Genomic DNA, 24,864 nt, shown 5'->3' on the forward strand with positions numbered 1-24,864 from the left:
GTTTGAATAGTAATGCAGATTTAAGTCGTCTTTCTGGAGCACAGCTTATATTTTTAGTATAAATATATGGAATTTTTATCTGTTGAATGTTGGAAGTGTTGTACGGTGTGAAATGCCGTTGCGTTGTCTGACAGCACTGACTTTGATATACGCCAGCCATAAACGTTGGTACAGAGAGGGAGAGCTATTCGCTTCTTGGAATTCGATGCGTGGTATCTACCCACACACACACGCAGTGAATTTTATTGGGTTTGAACTAGGACAGGTACACGTGTGTCTGTCTGTCTGTCTGTATTTTTTTTTGAAGGAAACAGGAAACACCTGCAAACAACTGAGGCTGAAATCGGCTTGGACCTCGTTTTGGGGCCAACAAACTTCTAGACGTTCTTGATGCCTCCATCGTCAGGGCGATTAAATTCTTTAAATTTTCTACCAGGCTACACGGAGCTTCAACAGACATAACTTGAATCTTAACGAGTTGCTATTACGTCGTCGTCCAGACGTTTCTGAGTACTGTTTCGTGAGTGCATGGCTCGAGAAAGCCCGAGATGTTCTGTGTAATGTTTGAGTATCATTTGAACGTTGCCAGGCCCCCAGACCACCTCGACAACTCAGTCTGCATCTATTTCATTAATTTATCCTTGCATCGCCCGTTGGTCTGCCGAATGGTTTAAACATGAGATTCGCCCCCCCCCCCCCCTCTCTCTCTCTTAAGAAACAGAATTAGTATTGGTTTTGTATCCGTATTTTTTTTGCAGACTTGTGGAAAATTTTGTTTGGGCTTCGAAACGTAATACATCGTCAGCAGTTTTATATACATTCAGTAAATCTAACCTTTATTGAAATTTAATCGCATAATATCGAAATGGCAGCGTACCAAAGTCGCACGGGCGGTATAATACAGATACTTCAAAGTTATTCTGTTCATCGTGGATCTGTTTTTTTTTTTAAAAAAATGAGGTTATGTATTCATCGTCCTCAGAGAAAACCATCTTAGCAACCTACTCTAAGCCATTTCTATGCATTTAATAGCAACGCGCTTTAGCAATAAATTTTGTAAGGAATTAAATAAGAAATTAGAAATGCGCATAAAAGTTTCTAAAGGAATAAAGGTACCGTTTGGGACTTAATATGTAAATATTAAAATGTGTCACGGAGGAATAGCCTTTAAAGGGTAAAGTAGATTCATCTGCCCTTATGGACGTTTTTTTGAAACGGTCTATCATTGAATTACGTAAATGCAAAATTTTCGTAAGAACTTCGACCACTAATATTTTGCAAAGTAATTAATCCTTTAACGCCGAAGCTGGTGTGAATATTATTTAAGAATTCAGTCCGTACCGCAAAGAAAACACAGCGCTTTACCATTACATAGATCAGTAGGTTAATGTTGTTTAAGGAAGTAATCGAGGTTTACTCTGAGAATCAAGTCACTTCTGGGCTTTAAAGGTTTAATTTATTTTATTCATATTCAGAAATCCTTATGGGGGTTTTGTTATGAACCAATCTAGTATATGGATAAGAAAGGAGTACCAGTTCTTAGTCGGTATAGAACGAATTTTAAAACTGTTTCATCTCGTGTTAGGTTTAGATTTCGCGGCAGAGTAAAGCGATTTTTAGCTGAGCTGTTCGGTAAACGTATTGAGATTCTGAAACATCTCGTACAGAAACAGAATTGGGGGATGATGCAAAATAAAACACGATCTCCTTCGGTTGTAGGTTTACCATTACCGTGGGATATATAAGTTCGGATGAAAACATTTGCATGTAACACTAATTCAGTGCATAACTGGGAACTCGTGGTATATAATAAGAAGCACACACCAAAAAAAATACATTTTGTAGCGGTTCGTAACCGAATGATATTTCTCATTCACGAGGTAATAATTTAATGTTGCCTCGCGTATGTTCTCTGATTCTATGCTAAAGGGAAACTGTATCAGCTGAGAGGATTCACACACAGGATCGTTTACTTAATGCACATCCTTGGCGGTTTCTCCTTTCAATTTGTCTTTCTCTGTTTTATATTAATCTTTCTCTCCCTTTCCCTCGTCTAGCGGTTAGAACGCTGGCCTTGTAATCCTGGGGGGTCTCGGGTTCGATTCCCGGCGGTGCCCGAATTTATAACTTGTGTTGGGCAAGGCCGTGGTCTAGGCAACACGGAGTTTTCCTCCGTGGCATCCCAACAATTACTCCATTCACACACAGAAGAAGGCAATGGCAAACCACTTCTGGATCATCGGCCAAGAACGTATATGAACAGGTCCCAGTCCGAGAAAAGGATGGAAGGATCCTGTTCATATGGACCTGTCGTCAGACAGAACACTAAATAATAATAAGATGAGGTGGTCCAGCGGTTAGAACGCTGGCCTTGTAATCCTGGGGTCTCGGGTTCGATTCCCGGCGGTGCCCGAATTTATAACTTGTGTTGGGCAAGGCCGTGGTCTAGGCAACACGGAGTTTTCCTCCGTGGCATCCCAACAATTACTCCATTCACACACAGAAGAAGGCAATGGCAAACCACTTCTGGATCATCGGCCAAGAACGTATATGAACAGGTCCCAGTCCGAGAAAAGGATGGAAGGATCCTGTTCATATGGACCTGTCGTCAGACAGAACACTAAATAAAATAAAATAATGTGTAATTAAATACCGTACCTTCACTGTTCACTTCGTCAGTCGCCATAATGAAAAGACGCACATTGAAGGTTTTTTTTAGAACAGGGTGCTTAGGAGAATATTCGGAACTGAGAGGGTTGAAGTGATAGGTGACTGAAGAAAACTGCGTAATGAGGAGCTGCCTAACTTGTGCCCTTCACCATACATAGGATCGTCCCAGCCATTAGAAACATCGTGGTTTTCCTCATTATTTAGACGAAATATGACATTAACGTTTCGTTAAACTTGTTTACGTCTCATACGACTGTTGTCCTATAACCACTGTGTTTGAAACAGCATCTTTAAATAACTCGTGGATATAGTTATTAGTTGGGTGATATATTCAAGCCACGGTAATTTATCTGATTTGTGTTTTTAATTGAACGACAAAGCCCCTCAAGCTATTCGTCTTTGTGGATATTTTTTTAAGTTGTGTTTTTGTTTGTAAGCGTCTCAGACGTATTCATTAACAGTTCAGAGTCTTTGTATTTGAGAATATACTCGTCTTTTTAAAAACTGCGAGATTGGACGCTTGGATTAACAGACTTAGGGAATGCTTTTCCGCGTGAGCTGGCCGCGTTCCTAATAGGGAATGCGTAGATCCAAAATATAATTGAAGTCAGTAATTTGAGAGAGTCTAGGGTTGGATCTTAAGGGAGATAAGATAAACCTTGGGTTATGGGTTCTCGTTTATGGATGTCGGTTCGTCTCTTTGGGTACATCAAAGTATATTTCTGTGTAGCGTAGCTGAAAACAGAATTTACCAAAGCAAGTTTACTAGTAATCATTCAGACAAACTCGTTCTGTGCTCAAATGTTTTGACGGCGGGGGTCATATTTATTATATTTACGGTGGGATTTTGTTGTGTTGGTATGCGTTTCAGGTAAAACGCATTATCACAATCGGGAAGACGACAGATAATCTTTTTAGCGCTCGGAAAATTGCTATTTGTATAGTTCGTCATCGTACGTGAGGTTTAAGGTTCTCACGGAGTCGAGTATGAAAATGACCGACTTTTGGGATGTAACTCCGTGTAGTCGCGTAGAAATTTAACGATGTTTCTAAAGTATTTACTGCCTCCATCTTCAGGATAGATATTTTGAATTTAAACCCGTTAACAGGAAACATTACGAATAAAAGTTCCCGCGTTGGACGTAACTCGGTGGACTGGTCGGTAATGTGGTATAAAATTATGACGAAGTGAAATGTTTAGTAGTTCGGAGAGAAAGTTAAAATCGATGCCGCGCGGGTTATTTTCGCAACATGGTGAGATTCTACTTAACTTCATGTCGACACTGAGATGTTGAGGGGTTGGGGGGAAGGGTTGTAGCTTAAATCTTGTGCCAATAATGAGGGGGTGATTCCAAGTCACCGGATGGAATTAAGATGAGATTTGCCGCTTAACGAAATTTGGAGTAAACTAGATTTTAAAGAAGTTTCCTTTCCCCGATATCGCACACGTGAAGAATTTAAATGTTCGGTTGTTTGCTTTTAATTTGGTTTACGTTAAACGTTGATTTGCATATTGAATGTTATTGAAGTTTTGATTTAAGTTTCATTTGCATGTAATGAGGTTCTAGGATGTTTACTGATACGCGAAGTTTGAAAGGAAGTCCGGTGTATGAACTGTTAGACTAAGGACGTAAGACTTCATTTAAAATAATTTTTATTTATCAGAAAGTTCAGGTTTCTTAAAGTTATCTCCGTTTTTTAATCTGCAACTGTCCGGTGAGTGGTGAAAGGATCTGGAAGGTTTATCTCACTTCTGAAGTTTGAATTGTGTTCAAGTGAAACGAGAATTGTTTTTTTTAAAAATATTCTTCGCTGTTAAATAAATAAAGCTCTGATAAATAATCGGTCATTTTGAGGAATCTTGAAGCTGAGTCGAACAGATTTGACACAGGTTCGGAAAATCGCGAAATTCGGCATTTGGCGTTCAAGGTTGCTACAACACACCACTCTTCAGCTTAGGAGCTACCACGAAGAACTTTTTTTTTTATTAAATTCTCCCACAAGTTCCATTTTGATTTCCAGGAACTTCTCAATCCGGAGAGTTGCCTCCATAATTTCTGGCGATAGTCGCGAAGGGCACAGACCCTCCGTTGCTACAGGGACTTAGTGAACTCGACCTGAACAAGCTTAACGTCGGAAATTAAGTCCTGCCTCCGTTTCTACGCTCCCCCCTGGCGGTAGGCAGTAAGCTCTACAAGTGGAGGACGTCGTTTTGTGGGCACTAAAGACCACTCAGAAATTTGATCGTAACAAGAGTGCATTGTTTTCCTTATTTTATTTTTTCGTAAAGAAAGCATATGTTTATAATATCCTGTCTGTGTACGCTACACTCTTTCTCAAAAACATTACCCCGTTCCTCAGTATGATATTTGTATACATAGTGCAGTGTGTTTGGAATATAAATGAGCGGAGTCCCAGTGAACGTGCGTAATTTTTGTCAGTGGATATCTTCTGGGTAATTGCGTCACGCAGTGTAGTGCAGTGGTATTCAACCTTTTTTTGTTCGCGTACCCCCAGATATAATTTCTCTTCAACTTTGTACCCCCAAAGTTGTTGGTGTATAATTCAAGTTATACATAGTATATAATCTATATCTAAAATCAATTAAATAAATTACATTACTGATTATTCAGTGTTTATCATAAAATATATATATATATATATATATATATTTTAAAATTTCACGTACCCCCTAAGATGTCTTCGCATACCCCCAGATATAATTTCTCTTCAACTTTGTACCCCCAAAGTTGTTGGTGTATAATTCAAGTTATACATAGTATATAATCTATATCTAAAATCAATTAAATAAATTACATTACTGATTATTCAGTGTTTATCATAAAATATATATATATATATATATTTTAAAATTTCACGTACCCCCTAAGATGTCTCCGCGTACCCCCAGATATAATTTCTCTTCAGCTTTGTACCCCCAAAGTTGTTGGTGTATAATTCAAGTTATACATAGTATATAATCTACATCTAAAATATTTTTTTTTTACAATTTCACGTACCCCCTAAAATGTCTTCGCATACCCCCAGATATAATTTATGTTCAACTTTGTACCCCCCAAAGTTGTTGGTGTATAATTCAAGTTATACATAGTATATAATCTATATCTAAAATCAATTAAATAAATTACATTACTGATTATTCAGTGTTTATCATAAAATATATATATATATATATATATTTTAAAATTTCACGTACCCCCTAAGATGTCTCCGCGTACCCCCAGATATAATTTCTCTTCAGCTTTGTACCCCCAAAGTTGTTGGTGTATAATTCAAGTTATACATAGTATATAATCTACATCTAAAATAATTTTTTTTTACAATTTCACGTACCCCCTAAAATGTCTTCGCATACCCCCAGATATAATTTATGTTCAACTTTGTACCCCCCAAAGTTGTTGGTGTATAATTCAAGTTATACATAATATATAATCTACATCTAAAATAAATTAAATAAATTACATTACTGATTATTCAGTGTTTATCATAAAAAATATATATATATTTTAAAATTTCACGTACCCCCTAAGATGTCTCCGCGTACCCCCAGATATAATTTCTCTTCAGCTTTGTACCCCCAAAGTTGTTGGTGTATAATTCAAGTTATACATAGTATATAATCTACATCTAAAATAATTTTTTTTACAATTTCACGTACCCCTTAAAATGTCTTCGCATACCCCCAGATATAATTTATGTTCAACTTTGTACCCCCCAAAGTTGTTGGTGTATAATTCAAGTTATACATAATATATAATCTACATCTTAAATAAATTAAATAAATTACATTACTGATTATTCAGTGTTTATCATAAAATGTATATATTTTTTTTTTAAATTTCACGTACCCCCTAAGATGTCTTCGCGTACCCCCAGTTTGAATACCACTGGTGTAGTGTAAGTTTATCGACGTTTCGTAAGTGCTTTGCAGACTCTTTCGTAGGACGGCGTCGGAGCCCGGGAAACAGCTATCTTCATCCTCGGATCTGACGTGTGTCTTTTTTATTTCAGAACGCGTCTGCCCAGGCTGCACTTCAAGCTGCATCGGCCTTGTCCGGACAGAACGAGACCCAAGGCGGCCCCAACACCGTTTTGAGGGTCATCATAGAGCACATGGTCTACCCCGTGACCCTTGAGGTCTTATGTCAGGTTAGTGACGACTTCTCCGTTACAAACTACATCTTTGTCTTTGTTTCGCCATGTTGACAGCTGGAAGTTCTCTGACGTTGAGACTTTTACGTGTCGTGTAGAATGCATGGTTATATTAAAAATATGTACAAAGCTTTTGCTTTGGTTGAGAAAAAACAGAGGAAATAGACCACTCGAAAGACCTAGTCGTTGATGGATGTTAATGTTAGAAATGTTTTTAGGAATCTGTACGATGTTTTGGACTAGATTCGTCAGGCTGAAGATAGGGATTGTCTGAGGACTGATCTATTTATTAGTGGACTTAATGTATCTTAAATAAAATAATGTAATTGACTCGGTGACTGGTTGTAAAAGTGATGTTGGACTACAGCTGATTTTGTGACGTCGTACGGGTTGTAGGCAGAGACGTCTGGAAGTTGTTAATCGAGTCTTCGATGATGGTAATGCAGGACTCTGTACGACACGCTGCATATTTTTATATGTGGAGAATCAGACTCACAATATCGCGATTGGGGTTTCGTCTGTTTTACTGACGTTTCCGTAACGTGTTTGTTACATCCGTTGACTGGATTTCGAAGTCAGTTTACCTTTTCTCGTGTCTGATGCTTTGTGTTCATGTTTCAAAGTGATTGCTTTCGGTTAATTTCTGTTTCTGAGACGTAGCTACGTCTCATTGTGAACTAGGTTTTATGTCTGCCGAATTCGATACCTTGTTCGCGTTCGTAACGAAGTTTTTTTTGTGTCTGGGCAACGAATTTGTTCGTGAAGGTGGGATGAGAAAGTGATTGATACTTCTTTTGACGTTTTAAAAACGTAGTACAAAATGCTTGATTTTGTATGTCGGGAAATACAGTGTGTGTGTGTGTTTTATGTCGTGGATATCGACCTCTCGAACAGCGATGAATCGAATCGCGATCGATTGTGCTGTCCACTAAGAAAACAAAACACTTCTCCATTACGAGGATAAGTTGGTTAAAGTTGTTTAGGAAAGTAATTACTGTTTACTCTGAGAATTACGTGGAACGCACAAATACAAAGTTATTGGTAGTTAAAACTGAGTGTACGACGTGGAAGGAAGTACATTCTGAAAAGGCGACTCGCGCCATTTTGGATGTTCTACCAGGAAGCGTTTTTTTTTCCTGTCTTCCAAATACATGTAGATGAAGTTGTGTTGCATGCAATCTTCGTTTCGAAGTTTAAACATTCCAGATGAGGAGAAGCTGCTCTATATTTTGTTTTGAGCGAATTCCTGCCTTTCTTCACCGATGGTGATTTTTTCTATTTTACATTTTCTTCCGTCTTCGTCTCGTCCCCCCCCCCCCCTCTGCTTTTGTTCACAACTCGTTCTGTTTTTAAGAGTGGCACAAATACCTGTTACCTCAAGAAAATGTACTGATGTCTGTTACTCAGATGTTATAAGAAAACGTAATGTTACAGGAAATTTTTTTTATAATTATTTTGTTAACCAAGAAATTCGATTGAAATCGATGTTTCGTCATGAAAGTCTATTTTTATGTTTTCTTTTCTTTGATTTCTGTTATCTGTATTTAAAAAAAATAGTCCTCCCATAAAAGTACAAGAAAAGACTGATTTAATCTCACTGTCCTTTCCCGGGCGATCAATATTCAGCATTGAATAAGAAAACCATCTGTTAATTTTGCCTAGTTTTTTTTATTTATATCGTCATAAAGACGTAAACTCTGATTAAACTTTCTTTTATCAGGTACGTCGCCAGTAAAGTTACTTGGTACGCTTTTGTTCTCATTCACGAGCGTGATTATTCTCCTTTCCTAGTTCCATCAGCGACAAGTTTCTCTTGAATCCTTGTAGGAGTCCGCGGAGTCTGGCCCCAAAAGACTCCCGAGCCCGCCACATCCCCTTAAGTTATTTCCGACGCCCTGTTGGCTGGCTGTCGTGTTGCATATGGAAATTCTCTAAGTTAAAACTAACTTTCCATCACTTTTGCCTGCTTCCTTGTCTCCTTGCTTACGTACGTGTATGCGTTACCCCAAAAAAAAAAAATATTCCACCTACATCCTACCCACAATTTTTGCCCCCCCCCCCCCCCCCCCATGACTGCAGTGTCTTCAATTTTTTTTAATTTCTCTCTCTGTGTCTCTCATTTATTCGGGTTATAAACTCTGATGACTGTTGACAGCTACCGCGGTTCACCAAACCCACAATTTCCCGTAAGGCGTTTGGTCTTGTTAACCGCGGTGTTGTTCACTCGCGATTTACGAGTGATTTCTGTACTTGAAATAGGAATTAAGAGCCAGAAGTGTTTTGTCGCAAAAAGAAAAACACTTTAACGTGCGAATGAAAAGTACGAGTTTAGTAGAAAAGACAGCCACTAGGGGGTCGTTGTTCACGTTTTCTTTCTTTCCTTCCTTCTTTTGTAATTTATTTTGTAACTGATTATTCGTTAGATTTGATAGCGGCCCCTTCTGTATCTGCGAGCACATGTTAATGATTTTACCCGCTGTTTCTGATAAGGATCGTTGCAAATTGTCGGTGGCGTGTTCAACAGGTGTCGGGATCTGTATCTGTTGCAACCTCCTTACCAAATTCACTCACGCTACGATTTTAAACGCCTTTAAGTTTCAAGGGATCGTTCAGCTCACCGGGACAGGGGTGAACAGTTTCTTACGTTCGACACATGAAGATTACGACCTTACGGGATGTATCTCCGTGTAGTCTGGTATAAGTTTACCGATGTTTCGCAGGTCCTTTCTGCCTCCATCATCAGGGACATGTGTCATCGATCTTATTATGGAGGCATTCGGATATTTCATCCACGTGCTGAAATAATTGTACTGTTATTCTTTTTTCGGGGGGGGGATAAAGCGGCCAGAGCGTGAAGCTAACCTACTTTCTATATATTGTTTATTGTTTAAATTTTGTCCGTCTAATCACAATAAATTCTTATTAAATATTAAAATATTACATTAATTAACATTTAAAATATTAAATGATGTTCTTTATCGAAATATTCGATTTACGCTAAAATAATATATAGAAATTGTATTTAAGTTATTATTGATTTGAATCTTTATATAATTATATATACCTGAAGATAGTTCTTTTAGGAACTGAAACATGTCGTGAAAAATGATGGTCTAATGTAAATGGAATATTTCGATAAAGAACATCATTTAATATTTTAAATGTTAATTAATGTAATATTTTAATATTTAATAAGAATTTATCGTGATTAGACGGACAAGATTTGAACAATATATATTTATTATATCGCAATATGACGCAAATTTACCATCTCATAACCTACTTTCATATAGCGCTGAGGAGCTATACCTCAACGCCCTCATACGTCATGACGGAGTTCTCAGTTAAGTACGGAGACAACTAACCCTTATTTTAACAGTCATCCGGCCGGGGATAGATGACTCGGTCCCTCTTAGGCTGACAGTCGCTTATCTCGTCAAATTCCTCGTGTTCTACGTGGGCGTTCGTCTGTGTGTTCACAAGATCCCGTTCCAAAGACGGGAATGCGTAAGAGATTTCTCTTGTATCTCAGGTTTAGCTTGAAATAAAGCGGGTATTTGGCAGAATTTGCGGCCTGCCTGTGTAGGGATATTTCGTCACGTAATTGCTTGATTAACGTCAAAGTGATTACACCGAACTTTGATTAATTTTTATGTGGGTAATCCTCGTTATTACTTACGAAACTTCATAATACTTCGTGTAAAAAAAAAATTGGGTTTATTGAAAAGTTGGCGGACTTGGAAAATATAAGTGGGGTTAAGGTTACCATCTGTTCCTGGGGGGTTTGTTTTTAGAAACATTGAACACTGAATGCAGTATTTAAATGTGGCTGTCTTCTGGGTTGTTGTGCCATGTAGTCTGGTAGTTTACCGACGTTTCAGAGGTCCTTATTGCCTTATTATGTAGTTGGCTAAGTCTGCACGTCACTATAGGATGACCTTACGTCTGAAATATAAATAATACTATACTATAAAGATAAATAGCCTTCAGTGTTATCAGATTCAAAGAGCTCTTGACTGATTTGCGCGTTGTGACTTTATAAACATGGATCACGTATCAGAATACTCTCGGGCCTGTCGTTGAAGAAGGGGCAGGTGGATTCACCCCGCTGATATATTACGAAGAATTGGACGACGCCTTATCTAGGTAAGTGCTCCGGACTTTAATCTTTTGCACCGTAATTTCGCCTCGGGAGTATTTCCGTTCATTTATTAGATTTAAGTCTTCTAATCGGTACGGACTGCAGGAAGGGGGGGGGGGGGGTGGCTCGTTCTTTAGTGCGCGTGGCAGCCATGTTTATGCGACGCGACATAAGGAAAGTTGATTTGAATGGAACTGTTTCGGAAAGTAATTCACTTGCTGCCTAGCGCAGTGAACGTCATTCGGTTGTTTGGTTGGTAGAGTCCGTGCGGAACTTGTCTCTTCTCCGGTACGTTTTTATTGCGTTAGTGATAAATTCGTTGTTAGGTTATGTGTAGAGTGTTTGACTCCAACATCGTGTTTTAGGGACGTTTATAAACAACTGCTGTTGGATTCACATTTTAAAATGGTTGAATTTATTTGGAAAGACTGTGATAATTCATATAAATCTTTTAATCCCGTTTTTTTAAATTTTGTGAGGGAATTTTGGTTTTTAGTATCGTCTTACGTGTGTCGACGTTAGAATTACTCAACGGATTTATTGAAACTTGATATAAATATCGTGTCATTAAAGTAAGTTCTAATTGTTACCCTTTATCGACCGTTGAATCTAGTGAAATTTAAAATAAAATAAAAATTGTAACATATTCGAAACTCGCGCGGTATTTTTTTTTATTAAAATACAAAATGGCCTTCCTAGACGCTGTATAACAAAATGGCGGATGACTGAAATATGTATTTGTGACTGATGGGGGGCATTTCTCCTACATTATTTTCGGAAAGTCCCAGCTTTATATCTAGGCCCTGATACCGGACATATTTTTTTCGTGGGTTTATCCAGTTACTCCGTGTTAAATGCTTTATTTATTTGTGATTTATTTAACTATTTCTAGGAGCTCATAGAGTGAAACTTCGAGTGATGGGATTACTAATAAGTTGGTAAGGATTTTAAAGGAACCTGGCATTGTCTAAATTAATTTTGTTGTTCCTGAAATTTGCTTGGAACATCTGAGGAAAGCAACGTAGGTCCTCGGTCGGGACATCCGTTCTCCGGGTTTGCGATTGTCTCGGAAGTGGGAGGAATAGCAAATGGGGTTACAATCGATCTTCCAAGTTTCTTTCCAAGATTTGTCCCCTTTCAGTTCTTTTATTGCATTCTGTTTTGTCTTTGCAAACTATTTGTTTGTTTTTTTGTTGATTCGAGCAGAATACACAAATTATTCTTTGAAATCTGTTTTTGAGTGTCGTCTTTAAACGTTTTTCATATTTTGTTACGTGGATCAATCTGGCACATTCTGATTCAAACAGGCGTTTTTCGTGGAGGTTGAAGTCTGAAGATTCTGCTTTGTTAATAAACTAGAAACCTAACTGACAAACGATTAATATAAGCAATGTGCTTCATATCCTGTAGGTTTCTGGTTCGTATCTCGTTCCAAAGGCCCGCTGCCTTTCGCTGTGATTTCTAGTGATTTTGTCCAGTTCCTTCCTTAAAAAATCGATAATAATCCTTAAAAAAATACAACAGCTTTAATGAATTTCCTTCCCGAATCATTATTTATTAGGCATATATACATTTGATATTTTAAACTGTTAGATACAGACAGCGTTATACAGGGTGTCCCATAAGCCCAGGGCCATATGAGGAGTCTGTTTTATATGGGGGGAAGAATGTGGATAAATACAAATAAGTAACAGTTATGGCAAATTATGTGTTTCCAATCTCAAGTGTTCGAGTATTTTACGTGTGACCGCCTTAAGATAGAGGAAGTAAGCACCGCTGAAACGTCTTTACCTCGCTTTTAATATGACCACCCTTTATCTACGACTCTGTGGACTTTATTGGTGACATTTTTACGGCGTGGGTCTGAGAGCTGACAGCGACACGAATGTCAAATTGTGGTGTTTCTGTGGGAGAAGGGGATGTCTTTTTTAGTTTCCGTGCTAAGTAATTCAGTCACTTCGCTGCTGAAATCCTTGTCGAGTCTTGGAAAGTTGTGGGATTTGAGGTTTACTTTAAACACCTTCGTCCGCCACAGGGCCATCTTACGCACGATATCGTGTAAGTACGTCCTTTTGTCTGCTTTCGCGAAACAGTGGACCAAGAGACAATATTCGAGAACCTCCTTTTCTGTACAGTAACATAATAATAATAATTTTATTTTTATATACGGAAAGGTACGTATGGACACACAATATAATCGTATGCTGACGCCATCTTAAGTTCTGAACCGGTTAATGGATTTTAATGGAACTTACCAAGAATATTATGCCACTGTAAAGCCGAGTTACGTTTATACACAGCGTCCACTGATAAAGTTGAACGCAACTGTCAGTTCTCGGCGGCAGGAACTGCTGTAGATTAGGCGCGATAATTTTTATAGCTTTTATGGAACAGTTCTTAACTAGTCTCTGGAAAAAGTTAGAGCGTTTGGCGTTGAGTCATGAAGTTTCATTTCTGAACCGGGAAGTGACATTAACGTTTAACGTTATCAGTGGAGGCTCTCCGACTATGCCCAAAACAAACATGGCGGCTGTCCGTACTTCTTAATAGAAAATTACGCTTGTGTCACCTGATGTACGGTAATATATTTATTTATTCATTGAACATTTCTATCGTATATAGATTATAAAACAACATGGAGCTTGGTAACATCAGTACTTAATTAAGTAACTCGTAAATACACAGGTCTATAAATTTAGTCCTGATGATGGAGGTAGTATTTTCCTACGAAACGTTCTCGTACAGTCATAATTCTACAGGGTGCAACAACACAGAAGCCCACCATCTGTGTTCACATTTTCGTCGAAGTTTTAAATCTTTCAGTGATGCGATTGGTTTTGCCTTGAACATGGCAGTCTTTTGGGATGTTGCGGTCTTACAGTGGTTATATTACCACCCAGTTAGTGTTGGTTAACTGTATGGTGAACAGAAAAAGTTTCGTTAATTAGGAAGTTGAATTTGTAACCGCGTGACGTACGAGAGAGAGGTCCTGCTTTCCTTCGAATAGCTTAAAGCAACGGCTAGGCGACACGTCACGTCAGTGCTTGTTACGGAGACAGTTTGCCGAAACGATTTTAAAGTTCTCTTCCCACGCGAAGTGGTTTTAATAATTCCATTTGCCAAATATTCCATCCGTTAAAACACTTTTTGTCTGTCTTTCTCTGTCTCATCGATTCTGTAAAAAGTTTTAAAATTATGATTTTTGTAGGTCCATCGGCTATCTGCATTTGTTTCGCTGTTTTTTTTTAAAACGAAACTTATAATTTCCACGATTCTTTTGTGTGATAGTTTCTTAGCTGTCCACAACTTTCCTGTTCTGATTCCATGTAACGCGAATATTAGCTGGTTTATTCAGGAAATCTCGTGACGTTTATGGAACCTGGAGGTTTATAGCCGTGTGGTTGGCACTCCTGCTTCGTATTCGGGAGTTTTAAATCTCGGTTCATCCCGGATAGTGTCTTAAATTAGGAGCCGTTTCCTTCCAGATCCTTTCCAATTCATTATTCAATAATAACTCACTCACTCGACGCAAAATATTCCAAGCCACCGGCAGCATTAATTTACAAATCATTTAGGGTGTATTTTCGTATCCAAGAGTGTAGTTGAGTCGCTTTTGTTCGGAGACTCCGCTTCAAGGCTTAAGCCCTTGCTTCTGTTACAATTTCTCTTTCATCTGTGTTGGGAGAGAAGAAATGAAAGTGGGCACCATCGTGCCGTCACCTTGGCGACAAGGTCTTAACCGTGTACACGCCTCGCTCTCACGGCCCGTCACTGTACATTGGATGTCCGTGTGGTACCAATTCACTTTGCATAAACAACAGGTGGATCATAGATTTAGCAAGAAATCCCTTGTTTGATCACCCGAGAGCCTGTTCTACACAGAAGATTGTATACCAGGGAATTTGTGAGGAATTTACGAAATTTGAAATATTGCTTTATTTATATACATTATGAGATTTAATTTCATTTTTACGTGAACTCTAAATTAATTGTACGCGGTGAAATAAAATTAACTCTTTGAACACTAAGTTTGTCGAATTAGTGTTCAGAAAGTCGATTCTCGAAATGCTACGTGTCGATTATGCTTAAGACAAAATGGCCGCTGTTTGCTGTGACAAGCCTTAAATGCACTCTGGTGGGTAAATTATAGAAACACTGATTTTTGGAGTAAATGGCCCACGTAGTCAGACACGAATTGATATGTGTAATATTAACTTCACTACCGTACTTGATTCGTTGTATTAATTGGTAATCCTTATACAGGGTGTTCAAAAAATTTGTATAACACAAACATAGTTTCACGTCTGTAACATGTTGAGTTTGGCAACATGGTTATCCTTTGTCTTTGCTTACATGTTAAGGAAACAATTTTTGGTATATATTTTCTTTAAAATTAATGTAGATGAAGTAAACGAATTGTTCTAATACAGCATACACCGGCAACTGACAACTGTTAGAAACATTTTGTTTTTGGCGGAAGGAAAAAGTTGTCAGTGGAACCACGGTTCCGGAGAATTTGACGTAAACACGTCTATACGGAAAGGAAGTTTATATATTGGCTTTATTCTAAATATTTCCTTTATACCTGCTTTACAATTGAGTAAAGTTTGATTAAGACTTTGCTTATTTAACTTGAATTAGTAAGATGATATAGTTGCGTCATATTGTGATAAATATATATTTGTTTAATCTTGTCAGCCTAATCACAATAAAATTCCTATTAAATATTAAAATATTGCTATAATTAACATTTAAATATTTGAAATATATTAAAATAATGTTCTCTATCGAAATGTTGAATTAGTAAGGCTTAAGATGGGTCTGTGGTAGCTGAATGTAATGTAATGTTTCCTAGGTAACAACAATTCCGAGTAAAAACGACGTTCCCTGGGTACACTTGTTACACTTTTTTTCCGAATGACACTGACCCTAAAATATAGACGTATTTACGTCAAAAATATTTAGTTGCGAAGAATGCCACAAGGGGAGAATACGTGTATACCCAGTAGCATTAGCAATGCCGTGCCGACTGTAATTGGTTTGAGTAACCACGTGACATTTCTTGCCAGAGCCGTGGCTCAGTTCCAGGAGAGTAGAATGAAAACAAATGAAACTCGGTTTAAAATATTTACATGACGGTCGCCAAGGGGGAGACAGATGGAGGTGTTACGATGATACTGTCGGCGGACGAGAGCAAAATACGAAATAGCGTACAGTCTCGGGGTACGTAGTTTTGATATTCCGCCATCCTTCCCCCCCCAAGGGAGATCTTATTTTACGAGCCACCCCAACTATAATCCATCAATTTGAATTCCCATACGGATTTGTGACAGAGGATACTATTCGGTAATCAACGGGATGGGCGGGACACTGAGGATACGGGCTGCTTGTCTAAAGTTTAGTGATTTGTTAAACGAGTTTGGGGAATTTCGGTTGCCGAATTACGGTACCCCCTTTCGCTACCCTGAGAGCTATATTTTGTCACTGACGACCCTAATTTGAATCCCCACCTGCATTCGCTTTGTACGAGGCCGACACGTGACGTCGCCTGTGTAGCTTCAAAGTTGTGTAACTCGCAGTAATACCAACGTGGGGGAAATTGAATGGCGACGACAGATCTAACAGTAGTTGGCAATTAGGAATTTTATCTCGTACGGAGCTCTCGATCTTAAGAACATATGGAAGGGAAGTTTCGTTTCTACCATATCGTCTTTCTATGCTTATGTTGGCACCACTTTTTCAATATGGCTGCTTGCCTTTACTCTTGGCGACGTTGAACGTTACTTTTGAAGGTAATATTTTCTTTTATGGGATCGGGACCGACTATTTTCGTGCATATATTTCCATTTGAGTGAAAACTTAAAAAATGTCTTTAATATACCATATTCATTGTTTCATCTCCATAATTTTACGTTACATTTAAAAAATAATAATTTTAGCGTTTTTTTGCGACGTTTAAAATTTCTTTTGTCTCGATTGTTATAGTTATTTTGACAAAGAAGACATTGTTATACAAAAAAAACAAGAATTTCTGGTACTTTCGATACGATTCTGATTCTAAACGGCATTGTTATACTACGTACTTGATTCCAGCAGTCATGTGTTTCCAGCATGGCGTCGCCTCATCAGTGCTGCCACTGTTGGACAAAAATAAGTCTGGTTACTTTAATGTCAGGCCTCGTACTACACATGTAGGCTAATAACCTTAAATTAGGTTACAATGGCTTCACGTTGTCGGCCCTGCTACTGTAATCTCTCCGGATTTACGGATGAGCCAATGATTTGTTCGCCTGATGGAAATGCATTACACCAATTTGCGTTCGAAACTATATTTTGCATGGGTGGTGCGGTTCTTTGCTCCTTTATTTTACTTCTCTCTGCTTGTCTCTTTCCTTCTCACGTTTTTAGAAGGCGGTGGATAAGAAGAAAAGTTGCTGAACGAACGTCTTCAGTCTAGTCTGGAGGTAGAGGTCTCTGGTGTGTCGTTATCCTTCCACCGGTCACTTATCCTCATTACGTGGCCCTCCCCTCCCCCAGATACCCCTACCATCATCCTCGAGAGGATTAGCAAAGCGTAAAGGAAGAAAGGAGATGCGAAGAATATATACTCAAATTACCAGTACCTATTTCGAATACTGGTGCAGAATACATGATGCTTCATTTTAACACACGCCGGGACTCTTTAGTACGCAGGGCATAATTTATATTAGCTGTTATGGTTCTTTCAAGTATCATTATAAATGGACACAAAAAGATTACGGGACCATTAGTTGTATGTAGTCATGGTTTCTAAATAATGGGTACTATATTAAATGACGTTGCTTCGGGTTTATGACGCCATATGGGCTCATATGTAGATACCAACTTTTCAACAGACATTTTTGTCTCGTCCTGAAGATGGAAAAAATATTTCTTCATGGGTTTATTAATATACCAGATTAAACATCGATTATTTTCTACGAACAGTATCGAATAATTTCTTCGTGATGGAGACGTGTTTTATTTGAAGTGGGGATTGAATTATTAAATATTACGTGAGTGAGCCTCAAATTCAAAATGGGTAATCCTAAGAAACGCAGATTATATACATCAGTGGTGTTCAACCTTCTTTTGTTCGCGTGCCCCCAGATATAATTTCTCTTCAACTTTGTACCCCCAAAGTTGTTGGTGTATAATTCGAGTTATACGTAGTATATAATCTACATCTAAAATAAATTACATTACTGTTTATTCAGTGTTTTTTATTATTATTTAGTGTTCTGTCTGACGACAGGTCCATATGAACAGGATCCTTCCATCCTTTTCTCGGACTGGGACCTGTTCATATACGTTCTTGGCAGATGATCCAGAAGTGGTTTGCCATTGCCTTCTTCTGTGTGTGAATGGAGTAATTGTTGGGATGCCACGGAGGAAAACTCCGTGTTGCCTAGACCACGGCCTTGCCCAACACAAGTTATAAATTCGGGCACCGCCGGGAATCGAACCCGAGACCCCAGGATTATCATAAAATAACATATTTTTTTAAATTCCACGTACCCCCTAAGATGTCTTCGCGTACCCCCGGGGGTAAGCGTACCCCAGGTTGAATACCACTGATATACATCACTTTTTTATGCATTTCATGTAGTAGACAGTTCTGACTCGGAAATATTTTCCAGCAACGCTGAGAAATATGATTCTTATGCCCTCTTAGATAATTCAAACTTGTCATATTTATACGTCTTACACGAAGGCCAATTACACCCCTTCTTAGGGTATACAAAACCGTTCAGACCATCTCATCTGTGGTCTACTTAATTCCCGCTTTCCTGGAGGTAGTTGAGAATTCATCTTTGTAGTGTGTAGCCTGGCGTCCGGACATGACAAGCGAGTTACATTTCCAGTAAATAAAAGAAACCCTGTCTTCTCTCAGCTTCGATCATGTTGATTTGGTTTGACATGGGACATGTTCGAAGAAGTTTGATGTCCCTGTGGGTTGAAAGGGAACGCACTAATCCCGTATTATCCTCTAGCGTCCCCTGGGCACGTCTTGCTCTGTTCCAGTTGAGATTAATGGTTGTTTTTTCTCCCCCCGCTGTTGTAGAGTGTCCATTCTTAACCTCGTTAACTGGTCGAACTATGTCTATTGGTCTTTTCTCTTAAGACGTGTTGGTGATGATAGAACCACAGCGTGTCTCACATTAAGAATATCTTACAAGCTTGTCAGACTGGTATATGCATCCGAGATTAGTTTTATAATCGATAGACTACAAAGCACAATTTTTTTAAAAAAAATTTTCCGCAAATTTTGAAAATGAAAATAAAGTTATTTTTGACTTTATAAGAGGTCGTGCAGTTTTAAGAAACATTTGGCGGGGTGATAAATATTAGTTTTAATGTGGCATTTAGTGAATATCTTTGCAACATTTTGTCAGCGATGAAACATAGATTTAATATTATCACCAATTTCTTACGTAGACTAAGTAGTGTGTTCGTTAGTGATGAAATTAAGGAGCGTGAGATGAGCTGGGCACGTAGCAAGCGTTGGAAATATACATTTAAAAAAAATATGGTTGAAAAGACCCCCAGCGTAGATAGGATAATATTAAAATTGGTATTAAGGTGAGAGTCAGATGGATGTTTTTAAATCGTAAATGACCCAGATGTTAAGCACTTTTCATGTTTTTGTTTGGATTTGAACTGTCTTAATGTTTCTTTCAGTTCACCGAGTTTTAATACAGTGAACACAAATATGTCTACGTCGTTCCGCTGGACATGTGTCATTGTGTATTACATACGGCCCCGAGGGAAATTTCTGGCGCCAGTTTTATCCGGTGTAGCTACTCACCTGTTTCTCTGCGGACCCCGTAGTCTAGAGAGAGAGATGGAAGTTGTTCAAACACTTGTGCATAAACCGTTGTTTCGCCTTTGTGAGCTCCATACACCTACTTTCTTTGTTTTTGTTGCCTGTAAAGCACATTTTAGGGCCACTAATTCACCTTGTGCATTACCGATCTTAGATTTTTTTTATACCTGTAATACAGGCTTGTTATCGCTGCATTATTATACAGGGTGTTTTATTTAAAACGTAACTCAGAATCTCGCGTACTACGGTATTTTTATTTAGTGTTCTGTCTGAAGACAGGTCCATATGAACAGGATCCTTCCATCCTTTTCTCGGACTGGGACCTGTTCATATACGTTCTTGGCAGATGATCCAGAAGTGGTTTGCCATTGCCTTCTTCTGTGTGTGAATGGAGTAATTGTTGGGATGCCACGGAGGAAAACTCCGTGTTGCCTAGACCACGGCCTTGCCCAACACAAGTTATAAATTCGGGCACCGCCGGCAATCGAACCCGAGACCCCAGGATTACAAGGCCAACTTTCTAACCGCTAGACCACCTCATCTTATTATTATTTAGTGTTCTGTCTGACGACAGGTCCATATGAACAGGATCCTTCCATCCTTTTCTCGGACTGGGACCTGTTCATATACGTTCTTGGCAGATGATCCAGAAGTGGTTTGCCATTGCCTTCTTCTGTGTGTGAATGGAGTAATTGTTGGGATGCCACGGAGGAAAACTCCGTGTTGCCTAGATCACGGCCTTGCCCAACACAAGTTATAAATTCGGGCACCGGCGGGATTCGAACCCGAGACCCCAGGATTACAAGGCCAGCGTTCTAACCGCTAGACGCTACGGTACGAAAATTAAATCAGAAGTACATCTAGCCTTGTACATAGACTTCCCCAACTCTCCCCCTCTCATTTGTCAAGGTCACTTTAGTTGCTAGGCCGCTTATCACACGCATTTCTCAGTAGCTGATGGCGAATTCACTAGCAGAAGGTGTGTTTGTTCTCGGGCGTCACTTCGCATCGAAATCGTTGGCTGCTGTACGTGAAACATTTACAAATGCTTGTCCTGACTTACCGAATAAAACAATACACTGACTCGTAACAAAATTTTGGGGGGGCCGGAGGGGGGGGGGGGAGTGTTTTCTCATCCAGCTACAGGGCAGCTAAAATATGACCGATCCCATTTAAAAATGCATCAGCTGTTCTGACGGGATTTGGCTGCAAGAATTGAATCGTGCGCTGGTTTTTTTTGTTTTGTGCGAGAAATCGTTGCGTTTTATTTAATTGGAAAATTCTGCGTCGCTCGTCTGTTATTGGCAGAGCTAATTTAAATGTTTTTATTCTCGTTTCAGATATTCACCAGGTTTGGGAAGGTGCTTAAGATTGTGACTTTCACCAAAAATAGTAAGTTTGTGATATTTATACTTGTTACTTTCTCTTATATGTTTTAATATTATGTTGTGTTTGTAACTTCACTATATGTAAATTAGTGATTCATCAACGTTTTTACAGGCCTCGGGCCATATTAACTACTCTTTATTGACTTGTGAGTCACAAGGTTGTGAATCAGAACAGTTTATTGACGTCATGACAGTTCGGTAAAAAATTCTACCAACTTTCTTTTACAAACAGGTTCACATATAGTATTATTCAGTGATTGTCATTAACAAAATCAGGCATTAATGAGATATTTAACGGTGATTTTGATTGATTAATCTTTAAAAATGGGGTTTTAATTTCTGTTCGCGCAATTTCAATCTATTATAAGAATTTTGCGAAATCGGATAATTTATCAAATTTAGGAGTATTATTTATGTGAAAATATTTACTGTTCAGTGATTTTAGGTCTAATTAAGAGTAATTAGGTAATTAACTTACGCTCACGTTTGCTGCCCAGATATAACACAGTTTCTTTTCCAAGTGTCTCACGTAATATTAACTGCAGTTTACTCTGACGTACGTTAACTTATGTTATATGTTTTATTTCGAGTTACTACTTATAAATGTTTCTTTTATCGAATTTATAAAATGTTTGTTGGGAAAGGTACACTGGCGAAAAATAGTAGTTTTGTTCAGTTTTATAGTAACATCAGTAATGTCGCCATTTATAATTAAATTTTAACGTCCACATTTCTTTCCAGACACATTTCAAGCTCTGATCCAGTATCCGGATGTTGTAACAGCCCAGGCTGCCAAATTGGTGAGTGAGTTCAAAGTGACGTGCATTAGCGTATGTTGAAAGGCTGTCATCTGCTTATGTGTGTGTATATATATAGTTAGAGGAAAATTGATTTTATTGGTACGTATTATTAACCTCTTTTTTATATCGTGTTCTTTTGGCCACACTTTATGGAGCTAGACACTGACATCTCACTTCAGAGACATGGGTTCAAACCTCGTTGACTCGTTGCGTGATTCTCAGGTCATCATTCCTCCATTCATCTATCACCATTCCACGCGCTGTGTAGTCTCCCTAACCTCAATCTTAAATTAGGGTCTTCATCTCTGACATGGTAGACTATTCTTGGAGTTAATATTTTTTCCCCGTCATTCGCTACCCCGATGTTAGAGGCAGCAAGGACGTACGAAACATTGGTAAACTTCTATCAGACTACACGGTGCATGGTCCTTAAAACTTTGAAGAGAGAGAGAGAGAAGAGAGAAAGTGGGGGGAGTAGCGATAGGCACTACTGTAATAAATGGGGGAGGGGTATAAAGTTGGTTGTGGGCTACGAAGGTTCCCAGGCAGTGCCCGCTCGTCCTTCTGGTATGAATAAGTTTAGTGAGGACAAGGGATTTAGGAGACAGGATGGGGTAAGAAATAGGGTAGGGGGGGAGTTGGTTCGGGTCTTTGCGTTAATTTTGAATTTTGATATTGGCCTTGGGGGTGGCGTTAGGAATAATTTACGTTAATTTTGGGGGGGGGGCTACTATAGAGCGGAATTTTGATATTACTCTGAGAGGGCTGCATGGGAGGCATGCAGAGCAACGTGGAATTTGGGTACCAACTCAGCATTTGCTCTAGTACCGAGGAAAACCACGGAAAACCTTGGTCGAGTTGGCCTAAAACTTTGAAGCTTGCGTATATAATATTTAAGATTTCGGTCCGTACCGAAAAGAAAACACAACGCGTAACCATTACAAACATCGTCTGTTTACGGAATTAATCCTTGTTTTACAGCGAGAATTATATAAAACTGATAAAGACAAAATGAAGAGTTATTGATTGTCAAAGAAGGTGTGATCGTAGTTATCGTTGGGCCTTTAAGTGTTAATTAAACTGAGACATCCATCTTGTAGCCTTCATACCCCTATTGAGTCTGACGACTCGTAACGAAACACAAACATTTTCGTACAAGGGAAAACACGCTGACATCGTATTTGTTTAAGATGACTGCATAAAGAAGGCTGTGAAATTTTTATAAACCGACACAGTTCGCGTTGAAGGGTTTAAGGTATCTCAGCCAGGTAACCATGGAAACCAGACGCTTCCCCATAAAGATGGATCATATTGTTAGTTCATAATGCAACCTTTGAGGGCAGGCCAGACGCTCCGTGTTTTTGCTTAGTGAATTTGCGCTTGTAATTATGGTCGCTTATTCACCTTACAGACTCACTATTGATTTTACAATTGAGGTTGATGTGCTTTTAATTCAATTATATCCCCTTTTTTCATCACCCCATCCTGTGACTGCCGCCAGTAGAATAAAATGTGTGGCCCCCCCCCACACCCAGAAATTTATTTTTTGTCCAACGTCTGTCTTCGCGTAAAGTGCACGAGATCATTAATTTCCAGTGTTTTGGTCACATGTTTCGTGCTATATCGCAAAGTAGTGACCATAACTCGATATAAAGATTCATCTCTGACTTATCATGTTTGTATTTAATATACAAATGTCTCTGCGGTCTGGCCGTAAGCTTGCTCAGGGCTTCTGGAATGCAGTATTTTTTCTCGTGGGACCACCCTTTTCCCACTTGCTAGTTCAGTGGATGGTTTCCAAAAACCTTCTCATTTCAAAATCTCTTTTGGTGTGAAAAGATTGCGTATTCTTTACTGTCTGTTCTGTTATTGGACGTGGATCATACCAATAATTATTACAATCCGCGAAATTATATAAAAAAAATTATTATTTCCAGAATTATTAATTCCCCGAGCTTTTGATTGAATCTCATCAAATGAATTGTTTTGGATTAATACGTAAACGATACCTGTAACGGATTATTTAATAGGCGGAAATTTGTCTTTATCGGAACAATGGCCCCCCCCCCGGATCATTTACTTTGCTGCCCGGAATTATTTCAGAGTAAAAATTCGTCTCGAATGAAAAAGAGTTTGGAAAGTAGGATTTGAGGTTTTTACAATAACATTTGTCTGCTATTCACGCAGTATAGGCGCCGTGAACACGTGACAATGGAGCGAACACCACCGCGCATAATGTTTTTTGCCCGGTTAATACCTGCTTTGCCATAAACCAGGCCGTAACGAGCCGAACGAAAATAACATCTGAGTGTAGACTCTCCCAAGTGTTTTAGTACACGGAAATCTGCCTTAACCTTAAAAGATCATTATGGTCTCTTGAGATTCTATTATAAGCAGTTTTTTTAGTGCGTCAGTGAACGACGTTAGCTTTAATTTCGTAGGAATTTCCATAGAAATACCCAGGGCTGATGAAATATTAACGATATTTTTTATTTGGTATATCTTGTGGAAACCTTAGGGTTCTTTTTACTAGCTAGGAAATTTCAACCCCAATTTCTTGCGTCCTTTAATGTTACAGAAAGTTAAATATCGTTAATTAACCGAACAATGTTGTTGTAAGATAAAAGAAGTTAGCTTGGCGCGGCACAAAGGAGAAAATTGGACGAAATCTTTGCAGCGAGACGTAAAATTTAATTTTGAGTTGTTCGTCTTTTGTTTGTAGTTTGTAGAGGAAGTCTGAAGGATGATGATACGATGATTGTGTGGCAGATACAAAGAAGGGACACGTGAATACTCGGTACAGAGAGAAGTATGAGAACGTATTTGAGCTAAGATTTCGTGGCGATT

At 38.7% G+C, this 24,864-nt stretch overlaps 1 protein-coding gene across 12 annotated transcripts in view; it reads left to right on the forward strand.

The window, feature by feature from the left end:
* heph (polypyrimidine tract-binding protein 1 heph) overlaps positions 1–24,864 on the forward strand; it is a 543,355-nt gene that overhangs the window by 483,554 nt on the left and 34,937 nt on the right. For all 12 annotated transcript variants that reach the window (XM_087359360.1, XM_022061198.2, XM_087359361.1 and 9 more), the window contains 3 exons: positions 6,703–6,840; positions 21,170–21,221; positions 21,959–22,017. In XM_087359360.1, coding sequence (XP_087215486.1) covers positions 6,703–6,840; positions 21,170–21,221; positions 21,959–22,017 — 249 coding nt within the window. The remainder of the gene's footprint in view (positions 1–6,702; positions 6,841–21,169; positions 21,222–21,958; positions 22,018–24,864) is intronic.

The sequence above is a fragment of the Zootermopsis nevadensis genome, unplaced genomic scaffold (assembly GCF_977971745.1).
Source record: "Zootermopsis nevadensis isolate Lab colony 2312 unplaced genomic scaffold, Znev_1.0 Znev_ptg000031l, whole genome shotgun sequence".
In the NCBI taxonomy this organism is placed as follows: Eukaryota; Metazoa; Arthropoda; class Insecta; order Blattodea; family Termopsidae; genus Zootermopsis; species Zootermopsis nevadensis.